This window comes from Rattus norvegicus, chromosome 3 (assembly GCF_036323735.1).
Source record: "Rattus norvegicus strain BN/NHsdMcwi chromosome 3, GRCr8, whole genome shotgun sequence".
In the NCBI taxonomy this organism is placed as follows: Eukaryota; Metazoa; Chordata; class Mammalia; order Rodentia; family Muridae; genus Rattus; species Rattus norvegicus.
The window spans coordinates 134,587,100-134,601,037 of NC_086021.1; the positions used below are offsets into that span (position 1 = coordinate 134,587,100).

The window sequence follows — 13,938 nt, forward strand, 5'->3', positions numbered from 1 at the left end:
CTTTTTAAAGACACTTCTAAACCTAGCCGGACGTGGTGGCGCACGTCTTTAATTCTGGGAGGCAGAAGTAAGCGGATCTCTGTTTAGAGCCAACCTGGTATACACAGCGAGTTCCAGGCCAGCCAGGGTTACAAGCAAGACCTTGTCTCAAAAATAAAGAAAAAGAAGAAAACTAAACCTGTCAGACTTCGGCAAAGGAACACCAGTTTGCATAAAGCCTATCAAGTTAAACTACTGAGCAGGAATGCCTTTCCTGCTCAGATCCTAGATCTAAATGGCTTTCTTTGTAAGAAATCTCCAAATCCGGTTCCTGGCCTTAACAACAAAAGCTCTAGCCAACGCTGCAACACACCGACTCCCTCCAGTCTGCACATTGGCTTCAAACTGTCTGGGACAACAGATGAGGTAGTTCGACGCAGACCTGGCAACGCAGTCTCAGCCTCCCAGGAATTGTCCCTTCCCTGTCCCTTGCTAAAGAAAAGCCCGAACCACAACGCAGTCTACACCGTCAAAATCACTCCCGTTCTATTAAAAAGTAATAATAATAGAAAATGTACCTGTAGAGAGTCTGCGGCACAGCCAATAAGTCACAGCTCGGAACCCGCTCCCTTCTCCTTTCCGTAACACCTCAGCCCTCCCTCCCTTTCCGTGTCAACTCCGCGGCTCCGCTACGAGCGGAGGCGCCCAGAGGGCCACAGAGCTCCCCGGAGCGGCGCACAGGCTCCCGCGAGGCCCGCCCGCGCCAGGCCCGGCTCCGTACCATTCTCCTCAAGGGGCGGACTCCGGAAGGGCAGCGGCTCCTCCTCCTCCTCCGCGGCCTGCAGCCATCTATCGGAAAGCGTCTCCGGAGGCGGTGGCACGGGCCACCGAACAAGGACAGCCCCGGGAAACCTTCTCAGAACTAACTCAGCTCCAGCGCTAGCAGCAGAAGTCGAGTCTTTCATAATTGTGCGACCAGCTCCGCCGGGTGACTGGCCACAGGGACGCGCCCGCGCCCGCCTCCGCCGGAGACGGGGCCGCGGCAGCCACGTGACGGGGGCGTCGAGTGCGTCGCGCGGAGGGCGTGTCACGTGAAGGGCGCGTTTACTGCGGCCTACCCCTAATCCCCGCCCAGCCGCCGGCCGGGAAGCGCAGAGCTGCGGTTTTCCCTGGTGTTGCTGGCTTCAGCTTCCCCTGCCTCCGTCTGTGAGAACTTGTTCCGCTTTAATGACCGGATCCCCGGGTTCGCCAAAAAGTAACTCCCGCGGCCAGACACGATTGTCTTGTTTCTTTTGCTATCGCATCGGTCTATGTTGGTTATTAGCGATAGCTTTCCCACACGTTATCCTTTCCCATCAAGGGTGCAGTCTGTTATTATCGCTGCTATTATAAGTGGCTTATTTTATGTGTATGTGTGTTTTGCCTCATGTATGTCTGTGTAACATATGTGTGCAGTGTCCTCGGAAGACCGCCCTAGATCATCTGGAACTGGAATGTCAGACAATTAGTGTTTTTTGAGTCCCTTGTGGCTCAGGCTCCTGACCTAAAATGACCTTGAACTATGGAATTTGCTTTTAATCCCACAGTTCTGGGATTGCCAGCTTTCGCCATCCTGAAAGGATTTTGGATTTTGGTTTTTTTGTTTTGTTTTGTTTTGTTTTTGTTTTTTGTTTTGACCTGGAGTAGTTGGCACATGCCTGTAATCCCAGCACTCAAAAGGCTGAGGCAGGAGGATTGCAGTAAATTCGAGACTAGTGAGGGTTAGAATGACAACACCGTCTTAAAAACACAAAACCAAATCTGCTTTTGACACATCATCTTTTCGCTCTTACAAATGTAAAGGCTCCACTGCCTGAAGCTCCGTTCTGCCTCTATCTTTGCTCTTTTTACTCTGACTAATCTCAAATTTACTGTAATCTTCCTGCCTTAACTTTCCGAGTGCTGGGATTACAGGCATGTACCACTACTGGTCTAAAAAAAAAAAAATCAAGATGGCAAACGCCTGTAATTCTAGAAGGGAGGGGCAGGCAAACGCCTGTAATTCTAGAAGGCAGGGGCAGGCAAATCTCTGTGAGTTAGAAGCCAACTTCCAGGTCTGCCAGAGATACCTAGTGAGACACTGTCTCAATTAGACACCCCTCCCCCAATAAAAACCCTACCAGCTTCACTGATGAATAATTGACACATTTAAGTGTACAATTTGATAAACTTCAACATGAAATCACTACTCCAATCAAGGCAATGAACATATTCAATAGTCCCAGATTTCTGGCACCCTTGCTAAACTCTTCCTGTGTGTACAGATCTCATCGCTCTAACTCAGTGGTTCTCAACCTTACCAACACTGTGTGGCTTTAACACAGTTCCTTATATTATGGTGACCCTCCCCCAACCATAAAATTCTTTTTATTGCTACTTCATAACTGTAATTTTGCCACTGTTATGAATCATAATGTAGATATCTGAAATGCAGGATATCTGATATGCAGCCTACAGGTTGAGAACCAACATTCACACTGCAAGTGTCTCTAGATCTCTGTAGGGAATCGGTTCCAAGACTCCCCATACCCATAATATATATCTTCAAGAATACATTAAATTGGGCTGGAGAGATGGCTCAGTGGTTTAGAGCATTGACTGCTCTTCCAGAGGCCCTGAGTTCAGTTCCCAGCAACCACATGATGGCTCACAACCATCTGTAATGGGGATCTGATGCCTTCTTCTGGTGTGTCGGAAGACAGCAACAGTGTACTCACATATATAAAATAAATAATTAAATCTTTAGAGAGAGAGAGAGAGAGAGAGAGAGAGAGAGTCACAGCCCTGCATTTAATCACAAAGTTTATCACGAAGCATTCCTGGCTTATTCCTCCTGAATTCCATTAAAATGATAGGCCTCCACTGTCCTCTCTAATCCCAGTTGTGCATACATTTGTGTTTTCTTAGCCTAAATTACAGCAAAAATAAAACCTCTTCAAAAAATAAATTAATACATGCAATAACCAACAAAATGCAAACGTGTATTTCTTTAGCAATTAATAAAATGTTCAGTATAGATATAATTTTATTTCCAAATACTTTCCTTCTTTAGTTGATTGAGTCCACATAGAACCCATGTATAAGGTGGGACAACTGCACTAGCCTGCTTTGTGTCTACAAATGTACTTTGGCTGTACTATCTGAAGTTTTGTACAATGTGTGCTTAATTTGGTTTGGTCTAGCTTCTTCCATGCTTAATAGTCATTATCTACCAAGCAATATAACCCACAGTTCACTGAGGCAGGCCTCTTCAACAAAATTCATCCAACCACTGTATCTCTAACAAGTTTTGTGGTGTATATAAACCATCTGCAGGCACTCCCCATCTTGTAGGCCTAGGAGGAACAGTGTTTTTAAGTGTTTTAATTGCTGGCCATGGTGGTACATGTCCTTAATCCTAGCACTAGGGAGGTTGAGGCATGCTTACCTCTGTGAGTTCAAGGCCAATCTGGTCTACATAGCAAGTTCCAGGCCAGCCAAAACTACATAGTGAGAGCATGTCTCAAAAAAAATTAAAAAAAAAAACATATATATATATATAATAGATTTCCAGTGGATCTTGATTAACATGCAATCATTCAATAACTATATTTGTCTTTTCAATTTCAATTGAGTCTATACATTTTGTGACTTTTCTCTCTTTATAATCTAGGAGATAGGACAAACAAGAAAATCAAAATATAACAAAATGAAATTAGTTTATTTCTTGTGAAGTTTAAAACTCTGGTTAAAAAGGAAAAGTTTCGGGCTGGAGAGATGGCTCAGCGGTTAAGAGCACCCGACTGCTCTTCCTGAGGTCCTGAGTTCAATTCCCAGCAACCACATGGTGGCTCACAACCATCTGTAATGGGATCTGATGCCCTCTTCTGGTGTGTCTGAAGACAGCTACAGTGTACTTATATATAATAAATGAATAAATCTTAAAAAAAAAAAAAAAAAAAAGGAAAAGTTTCGGGTTGGGAATTTAGCTCAGTGGTAGAGCGCTTGTCTAGTAAGCGCAAGGCCCTGGGCTCGGTCCCCAGCTCCGAAAAAAAGAAAAAAGGAAAAAAAAAAGAAAAAAAGGAAAAGTTTCTTCTATATAGACATCTAGCAGAAGGTAGGGCCCATATTAAAGGTATGTCTTTCTGCATTAAGATTTAGATTCTTGCCTAGCAAGCGCAAGGCCCTGGGTTCAGTCCCCAGCTCTGAAAAAAAAAGATTTAGATTAAAGGTATGAGTCTTCCCACCTCAAGATCTGAATTAAAAGCTTCTGTCTAGACCAATGAGCTGGGCATTTAATCCCAGCACTTGGGAGGCAGAGGCAGGTGATCTCTTGAGTTTGAAGCCAGCCTGGTCTACAGAGCTCAGGACAGCTACAGAGAGAAACCCCGTCTGGGGAAAAAAAAAACCCAAAAAACAAAACAAAAACAAAAAAAACCAAACAAGCAAACAAACAAAAGGACCAAATGTCTTCCCACCTCAAAGATCGAGACTGGAAATGGATTCACCCTCTTCAAACCAAGGTGAAAATTTCTCACAGGTATGTCCTCCATTTCTGGATTGTAGTTCATTTCAGACATAGTCAAGTTGACAACCAAGAATGGCCATCACAACACTCATACACATAAAATAAAAATAATTAAAAAAATTAAAAATAAAGAAATTTAATTCAAGAAGCTTTTCAGAAGTTGGCAAAATAGTTTAGTGGGTAAAGGTGTTGCTGCACAAGCTAAGGGGTCTGAGTTCCATCCCTGGACCATTGTCAAGGTGCAAAGAGAATCCTCACACACATGCACACTAACAAGAATAAGAAGAATTTTACAGATGAGCCGTCTCCCAACCCGCCCTGTATCTTCCTGTACTCCAATAATCATAATAATCATGCTGAAGATGACGTCCTGCGGGAGGTCCTGATGTCATTGAGGGAGGCACAGACTTTTGGTTCCCTGGAATGGGCTCTTGCAAGTGTGAGTAGTGCAAGTGAAATGTAAGATGAACCCACAGTGAAGGCAAACGTCACCAACACAGTATTAACCGCCTGGATAGTGCGTAACCTCCCTGTTTCTCTCCTTCCCCATCTTACCCTATGGTTAACAGTCTCACACCGAGGAGGGCTGACCTCAAGCTCTCAATGGGGGTACTGTAGAAATGACAGTGTGTGTCTTCTGAGGCTTGATCACAAAGGACACTCTGGCTTCCATCTTGTTCTTTCAGATCACTCAATCAGAGAAGCTGAGCAGCCTTTCAAAAAGTACACATAGCAAAGAACTAAGGCCCTGCCAATAGCCTACTTGCCAGCCATATAGCCAAGCCATTGTGGAAGGCGTTGGCATTCTCATTAACTCCAAAACTCTTCAAGAAGAAGTCAGCTAAGCCATTCTCAACATCCTGACCCCAGGGAATTGTTTTTTTCAAGCCTCTAATTTTCTTGGATAATTTATGTAGCAATATCTAACTGATAAGATTGTGGCATCACTAGGTCATTATTCCATGATAGAATTTAATTACAACTGGGAGACATTTGGAAATCTTCAAGGCAGTTGAATTACAACTGAGTCTTGTGGAAATATACTGAGAAAGGCATTCCAGACAAGAGAATATCTGAATGAAGCAGTAAGAAGTGCCCTTTAAATCGCTCCTACACTGGAAATCCTTCAGTGGCTCTGCTGTTCTCATAAACAAGTTTGACTGGGTGTAATCCCAGAACTTGGGAGGCAGAAGCAGGGGGATCTCTGTGAGTTTGAGGCCAGTCAGAACTTTATAGTGGGACCTTGCTTCAATCATTCATACATACATACATACATACATACATACAAAAGCCTACATACCTTAAAATTTTTCACTTCAGTCTTGTCTTTTATATGTCTACTTTTCTATGAAGTGTCCATTATTACCATAACTTACAAGCTTCTTATTTTGAGAATATGTAGCTCTCTTCTCACCACACATGCAGTTTGATTTAGGAGCCTTTTCTAGAATGTTCCCATTGCATAGTGTATATTTCCTATTTAAAACTCACCTTTTTTAAAAAGAGATTTTATTTTTGATTGTATTGCAAATGGGTACACTTGTCTGTAGAAGCCACAGGCATTGGATCCTCATGGAGCTGTAGTTTCAGCTGTAAGCCCCCTGACATGTTGGCTGTGGATAGTCCTCTAGAAGAACCGTGTGTGGGGGCTGGAGAAATGGCTCAGCGGTTAAGAGCACCCGACTGCTCTTCCAGAGGTCATGAGTTCAATTCCCAGCAACCACATGGTGGCTCACAACCATCTGTAAAGAGATCCGATGCCCTCTTCTGGTGTATCTGAAGACAGCTACAGTGTACTTATATATAATAAATGAATAAATCTTAAAAAAAAAAAAAAAGAACCGTATGTGCTCTTAGCTGTGAGCATTTCTCCAACTCTAATTACCGACTTATTTGTCGTTGTCCAGTAAACATTCATTGAAGGAGGATCTTCACCTTAGCCATCTTCACCAGTGTATCCCAGCTCAGCACTTAATGACATATAGGCATTTGTTTAAAAGCAAACAAACCTTAAGTACTGATTTCCCAGGGAACCAGAATTCAGGCCTCAGTAAGCACGTCAGGGCTCACAACTGTCAGTAACTCCAGCTCCAAGGTATCTATCTTATATTTTTGGTTGTGAGCCTAGCCTTTAACGGCTGAGCCATCTCTCCAGCCCCAAGGTATCTATCTTAACATGCTCTCTGTCCCCTGAGGACACATACACACAGAGAGACAGATAACCACACATATACATGAAAATAAAAACACTTTCATAATATGTAATTCAATTAATAATCTTGTCCCCCAATTCTGGCATGTAGAGCACCATGTCAAATTGAAACAAGAGGCTGTTCCTAAATAGAGGAAGATGACATGTGAGATGCTACATGGACATAACATGCAACTCTGTGATCCTACAGGGCAAAGTGAATCAATCCATGAGCCGCTACACCTGCTACACCAGCCTATCTATTTGAGCTTCCACAGAAACTATGACTTTGAGTCCCAGAGTCACAACAACAACAATAAATTTCAGTCTCCAAAATGTCAGTCATTCAAGGCAGCTTAACATGAGGAAGGCTGTCTCCTTCAAATAGCTCAAGTGGTTTGAGTTTGTCTCAACCCAGCTTGTCTAAAAATATCTCTCAGCAGCCCTCGCAGGTTATAGCTGCTAGGGGAGAAAGTGGCCTAGTGGTCATCTTCAGGAACTTACTGAAACCTTTCACCTCAGGTCAGAGTATCCTCTTCTTTTGCCTCCTTTTTAACATTCCATATCGCAATGAGCTTTCCCTGATGATAAAAGGTCTTAATCTCAGGAAATAGCTATACAAATAGGCCCACAACAACCATTTTAAATATTAGAAAGTTTCATCAGGGAAAAGACATGAAATAGAGGGTCAAGGGGACATTAAATCTCTGGAAATTCAAACCTTTTTGAGGGAGAAGTTGGGTGTTGATCATCTTAGGGAGAGGTTTTCTTGTCTTGGTGGCTACTTGGCACCAGCAAGCCCCTTCCACCCACATCTGTAGCTGGCACACGATGGCCTCACCTGCCCTGACTCAAGCCACAGGCCCTTGCTCCTGCAACCTGATAGCCGATATTGTGGAAGACATAGTCATGAATTTGGCTCAACAGAGTCTTATGCATGATGCGACTTTGGTGCTTTCTTGGTGGCAGTGGTGGTAGGTAGTGGTTTTTAAAGTGAGGGTTTTGTTGTGTAGCAAGTTGTTGTTGGCTATCCTGAAACTCACTCTGTAGACCAGGCTGGACCCACACTCAAGAAGAGATCCACCAGCCTCTGCCTCTGCCTCTGCCTCTGCCTCTGCCTCTGCCTCTGCCTCTGCCTCTGCCTCTGCCTCTGCCTCTGCCTCTGCCTCTGCCTCTGCCTCTGCCTCTGCCTCTGCCTCTGCCTCTGCCTCTGCCTCTGCCTCTGCCTCTGCCTCTGCCTCTGCCTCTCTGCCTCTGCCTCTGCCTCTGCCTCTGCCTCTCTGCCTCTAGTGTTAGTTTAAAGGTCTGCACCACCACTGCCCATTGAGTTGGTGAGTTTTAAGTTTTAAGCTGCTTTACCCTGACGTCATTCCTTTAGATTTGGCTAAATGCCACCCATAGGTGGCCCTCCTAAAGGGCATATTTAATGGACTCTCAGTTGCACTGAAACAGAATGGTGTTTGTGGTTTAGCTAAGAGACCAATCCAGTTCACTGGCTAATCTGTGTAAGTGTAGCTTCTGACATTTTCAAAGCAACAGGCTCAGGAAGAACAGCTATCTCTATTGCACATTGCTGCATTTGGCTGCTTCTGCCAGGGCTGAATTCTTTCCCGATGTTGCCTATGAACGCTAATAAAGTTCCGATTCAAACTTCTTCAGAACATGCCAACAATTTGATGCAGCTCCCAAGATGTACAGGAAAGAAGGCATAAACTCTTTCTCAAGGGCATCACTCTTCTGTAGACAACAGAGGTATATTCCATGATGGCATTGCCAGCTTTGAATCTACTGTTGAGGCATTGTAGAAGTCTGTGATTCTGAAATCTCACAGGAATGTACAAAGGCAGAGCAGCTGGCTGTGACATTTGTGGCCACATACAGACCAGAGTCCCTTCTGCAATTGTTTCTCCCCCTGGGGAACCCAGAGTGTCTGTGCTGAATAAAGAGAAAGGCAGTGGTGATCAGTTCCTCCACGGGTTTCACTTTAAAGTTGTATGGGAGGGAGGAGCACTGCGCTGACCAGAGGACGTGGTCAGAGCAGACTAACCGTGACTGGTATGCTGTACTACAGCAGCCCATCCAAGGGAAACGGTTTCCTTCACTCCCTCCACCCGAGATGCCACAGCCTCAAAAGAAGCCCGAGTTACCTTACGGCGACACAAATAAGAACTCAATCTGCTCACCGACCAGTGTAGGACAGTGTGAAGAGGACCGTTGTATATTTGACGGTGTAGGAAATGGTCGGTTTTGGATACAATTTCTAGTGTCCTTGCTTAAGCAAGAGTTCCAGATTTACTGCTAAAATAATGTCTGCTTATGAAAAAAAAGTTTTTCTTTTTAAAGTAGTGAATAATGGGCTTAATTCTAGGTTTGAAATTTAACTAAATTAATATTTATTTTTGGTGCTGTGGGTTAACTTTATACACGCTTGGGTATGTGCTCTGCCATCAAGCTTAAACTTCAGTTCAGAAAATTCATTTTTAGAAACCAGTAAGTTAAAAGTATTACAATTTGTGATTACAAATGTCTCTCACTAGCCAGGTTTTAAAACATCCTGAAAATATTTAAAAATATGCTCCCCAAGTCTTGATGATGTAGGGGTTTACTTTCTTTTTAAAAAATATGCAAGAAGGTCTGTTTATTTGCAAGGTATATATAAAACAATTTGTCAAAATGTAGCTATTGAAGTGCAGGATAAATTAGCTTTTGGAGATACAGAAAAATTACTAAACTGAAAGAAAATTGAGGGTAGATGGATGAGCAAAAGTGAATTTCATATAAAAGCGAAATAACTTGAAATAATGATGTGCAGTGAGTTAAATTCTGTGCTACAATAGTGGGAGTGTTCTCTCTTCCTGTGAGTCAGAAGGCGGCTCTGAAAAGAAAATGAATGAGAAGATGCAAGCTTTCCCCACTCCCAAGGAGCTGAACTGACGGTGGCCTTGAGACTTCAGGAGGGCTTCTCTAACACCCGATGTGTGGTAATGAGTGGACTCGGGTGAACTATAGGAAGAAAGGACTTCAGGGCAGAGAGGAGGCTTCTGGCCAGAAGTGCCTCCTGATGATAAATTTTGGCTTCATAGAATTAGCGCCCAAATTGCAAGTGGAATGCAAGATGATCTTAATTTAATGGCGAAGACACAAACTCTTTGAATGATCTCCGCTGAGCTGAAAGGCTTGCTTACCCTGAAGCTTTTACAGCTGCAAACTGAGGTGAATGCTCTTGCCTGTTGTCCTGAAGTGGTGTCTAAACTTGGGGTCCTCAAGCTCAATCGGCAAGCACTATATTCACTGAGCTATCTAGTCCGCTTTTGAAGGTTTGCTTTCAATGCTAGTAAAAGCAGGGGACCCAACACCCTTACAGGCAAAAAATGAAATAAAAATAATGCTGACACTAAGTAATTCAAATCAAATCAAATCAAACAGAAAGAAAGCCAGTGTGTGGAATGTCTAATTAATGTAACATCTCCATTCCTCGAAGTTTGATAGTTCCGAGTGTTTGGCAGTCAGCACAGAATCTTTTATACAGAGGGTGATTAAACCAGTTGCACTACTTTGGAAAGACTTGCGGATTTTGAAATGCTATTTCAAAAGCATTACCCTGTCACAAACAGAAAACTTAATAAATGTCAATTATAAACACTTGGAATGTTTTGAATTAATCTTTAATGCCAGTACCTTGATGCTGTTGATGAAAAAGAAAAGAAAAAGACCAGCTGTCATCTCAAAGCAGATAGAAGACGGTTGATTCTGGAGCTTAGAAGAAGGAGGTCAGGAACACAGATTCAGTTGACCTCAAAATCCATGTTCTCACATGGAATCAGTTTCATGAATTTTTTTATACTAACAGAAACAAAGAAAGTCATAAATCAAAACACTTTTCAAATACATCACTGGGCACATCGTGTAGGTGGGTTGTCACAATGGGAAAAAGAGAAAACCCCCTGCAAGCTTTAGACACTACCGGAGAGCATTCTTGGCCCTCTGGTTGGTGAAGTAGGGTTTTATTAAGTTAATGCATTCCTAAAGCTTTTATCTGCTAGTCACAGGATGTAAGGTCTCAGGCTGTTATGTCCAAGCAGAAGTGGGTGAGGAATGGCACTTGGGGGCTAAAGATAGCTTTGAGATAACTTGTAATTAGGCTCTGGCCCTGCAACTTCCACTCTCTTCACATCCATGACGTTCTAATCAGTCAGCCTTTGCAGACAGCTTCTCTCCAGGAATTCCCATTACAGCACAGAGTCTGGTACTTCATAAGTATTGAATACTATTTCCAGAGTAACTTAAGAAGATGAAAACAGTTCTTCTTCAACCATATGTGAAAATGCTAATTATACAACTAAAATATTTTATAAACTTTTATGATATGTACATATTTATATGTTATTTATGATGGGAGGCTGTGGATAAATGCAGGGCTTTAGGAATATTATACAGGTGCTCTATCACTGAAGTGTGCCACGGAACCCTCAGAGCTTTCCTCTTAAAATTGTTAGTGCATGTATACGCAAGTACGCATTTTTGTGTGTGTGTGTGTGTGTGTGTGTGTGTGTGTGTGTGTGTGTGTGTGTATGAGAGAGAGAGAGAGAGAGAGAGAGAGAGAGAGAGAGAGAGAGAGAGAGAGAGAAACTTTATGGAGAAGGCCAAGGGAGTAAGTTGGTGGGAGAGAGCATGTTTAACATACAGTCCCTGAAGGAGATCATCAACGCCAAACCAAAAAGACACAACCTTCCATCCCCTGTCCCCTAACCCCACCCATCAAAACATAATTACTTAAGAAAGATACTTTCTACCTGTAAAATTATTCTGAGGGAGGGCTAGAAGGTAGCAATGAGTAAAGGTACTCAAGATCTAACAACACCAGCCCAAAAGCAATCCCTAGAGGCCATGTGCAGATAGGAAGAACCCAACTCTTCTCTGGCATACACACAGATTCATGCTCGCGTGCATGCACACACACACACGCACACACGCGCACACACATGCACAGTGGCATGTGCATGCATCTCTCCATTAAGTTTTAAAAGCCCAAGAAGGATGACCAAAATGCGAATGCTTCACTCCTTCTTTAAAAGGGGAACAAGAATACCCTTGGCAGGGAATAGGGAGGCAAAGTTTAGAACAGAGGCAGAAGGAACACCCATTCAGAGCCTGCCCCACATGTGGCCCATACATATACAGCCACCCAATTAGACAAGATGGATGAAGCAAAGAAGTGCAGGCCGACAGGAACCGGATGTAGATCTCTCCTGAGAGACACAGCCAGAATACAGCAAATACAGAGGCGAATGCCAGCAGCAAACCACTGAACTGAGAATAGGACCCCCGTTGAAGGAATCAGAGAAAGAACTGGAAGAGCTAGAAGGGGCTCGAGACCCCATATGTACAACAATGCCAAGCAACCAGAGCTTCCAGGGACTAAGCCACTACCTAAAGACTATACATGGACTGACCCTGGACTCTGACGTCATAGGTAGCAATGAATATCCTAGTAAGAGCACCAGTGGAAGGGGAAGAGTCTTTGGTCCTGCCAAGACTGAACCCCCAGTGAATGTGATTGTTGCGGGGAGGGTGGTAATGGGGGGAGGAGGGGGAGGGGAGGGGGGAGGGGGAGGGGTTAGGGGATGTTGTCCCGGAAACCGGGAAGGGGAATAACAATTGAAATGTAAATAAGAAATACTCAAGTTAATAAAGATTAAAAAAAAAAGTTTTAAAAGCCTTCTTTCAGTGACACAAAGTCTGAAAGGAATTCCCAGAGCTAGATGTGGTGGCCCGTGCCGTCCCAGGACTCTGGAGGCAAAGACAGGCTGATCTCTGTGAGTTCCAGGCTGCCAGGGCTTTGTTTCAATAAACAAACATAAAATTATCAGTAGCCAATACTGAGGAATTTCCCTTCAAATCCAGCAAAACTTCCATGTTAATTATAGAGACAGAAAGGTATCAGGCCAAAAATAAAAGCAACATCCCCCATCTACTGCAGCTGGACTCTGTGAGAAGCTTGACTGGCGACTTGAGATGCCTTATGTAAACAGTTCAAGAGGACCGGTCCCTGGGGGCTGCATCCCAGGTTGCCAGTCTCAGGACACTTAGTGTTTACTGCCTCAAAATAAACTCTATTCAAATCCTTCACTCAAATGGCCCAGAAAGCAGACCAGGTAATTCCTTTAAGAGCTCTATAAGAAGCCCATTTTCTCTCAGAAGGAGCCATTCTCACCTTTCTACCAGCCTTTGCTCCTGAGTGTTAAGGTTAAAGGTGAGTACTACCCACCCACCCTCAGACCCTGAAAACTTGTTTTAAAGGAACCCAGAATAGTAGCAGAATAAATAGCATTAAGTGTAAAGCCAGATAGTCGAGTTTAAACAGACCTACATCTTTACATGTCTATCTCCTGAGTTTCTCAAAAACATGGATGTGTTAATGTGAATAAATATCAGTTCATTATTAGAACTACCAGTTAACAATTTGAAAATAGGCAGTGAAGATTTAAAACCAAGAGCATGCTTTTATGATCTGTAATATCTCAAAACCACTCTCGATAGTGCATCGCTCACATTTAAGCAGTTAAGTCTCTGGACTACAATTTAGGTATTGTAAATACAGATTAAAATTTTACACAAATGGTATTGGATTTTTTTTTTTAATTCTTGAGAAATAAGTCAGGTGATTTAGGGATGGCTATACCATTAAAATTAGTTTAATCAAAATCAGCAAAACACTATGGCTTACTATAGCATGATGTCTCTAACCCCTCTAAATAAGCCAAAATAATTCATTATATATTTAATATGCAGCCCCAGCAATAGCATTCATTAATGTAGTGAGAATGATAAGCCCAAGGCCCAGGGATAAACGTGTTTAACAGACAAGAGCTGATACAAACGTGTTGATTGAGAATAGGTGTGGACAGAAATACTGCAGAACAAATGACAGCACAGTCAGAAGAAAGCATTTAACGGATACCTTGCCCACTGTTTCAGAGGGTCAGTTCATCAGGTCAGACAGCATGGCAGAGGGCATGCATGGAGCTGGGCCAGGGCTGTGAGTTCACATCCTGACTGAAAACAGGAGGTAGAGGAAGACACTGGGGGGAGGGGGCTTTGGAAGCCTCAAAGCCCATCCCCAGTGACACAGCTCCTCCAACAAGGCCACACCTCCTAATTTATCCCAAACAGGCTCACCAATTGGGGACCAAGCATTCAAACACCAGCTTGTGGAAACCCT

General features: G+C 43.3%; 1 protein-coding gene across 3 annotated transcripts in view; it reads right to left on the bottom strand.

Moving 5' to 3' along the window:
- The window catches only part of Trpm7 (transient receptor potential cation channel, subfamily M, member 7), an 88,497-nt gene extending 87,483 nt beyond the window's left edge, over nt 1–1,014 (bottom strand). For 2 of the 3 annotated variants that reach the window (XR_010064692.1, XM_039105837.2), the window contains exon 1: nt 761–897. Coding sequence is in view for 1 of the 3 variants with exons in the window: in NM_053705.2 (NP_446157.2) it covers nt 761–763 (3 nt within the window). In the remaining 2 variants the exon portion in view is untranslated. Of the gene's footprint in view, nt 1–760 lie in introns of all 3 variants that reach the window. The other variant, NM_053705.2, reaches the window with a different exon arrangement.
- Between the last annotated feature and the right edge of the window lie 12,924 nt (nt 1,015–13,938).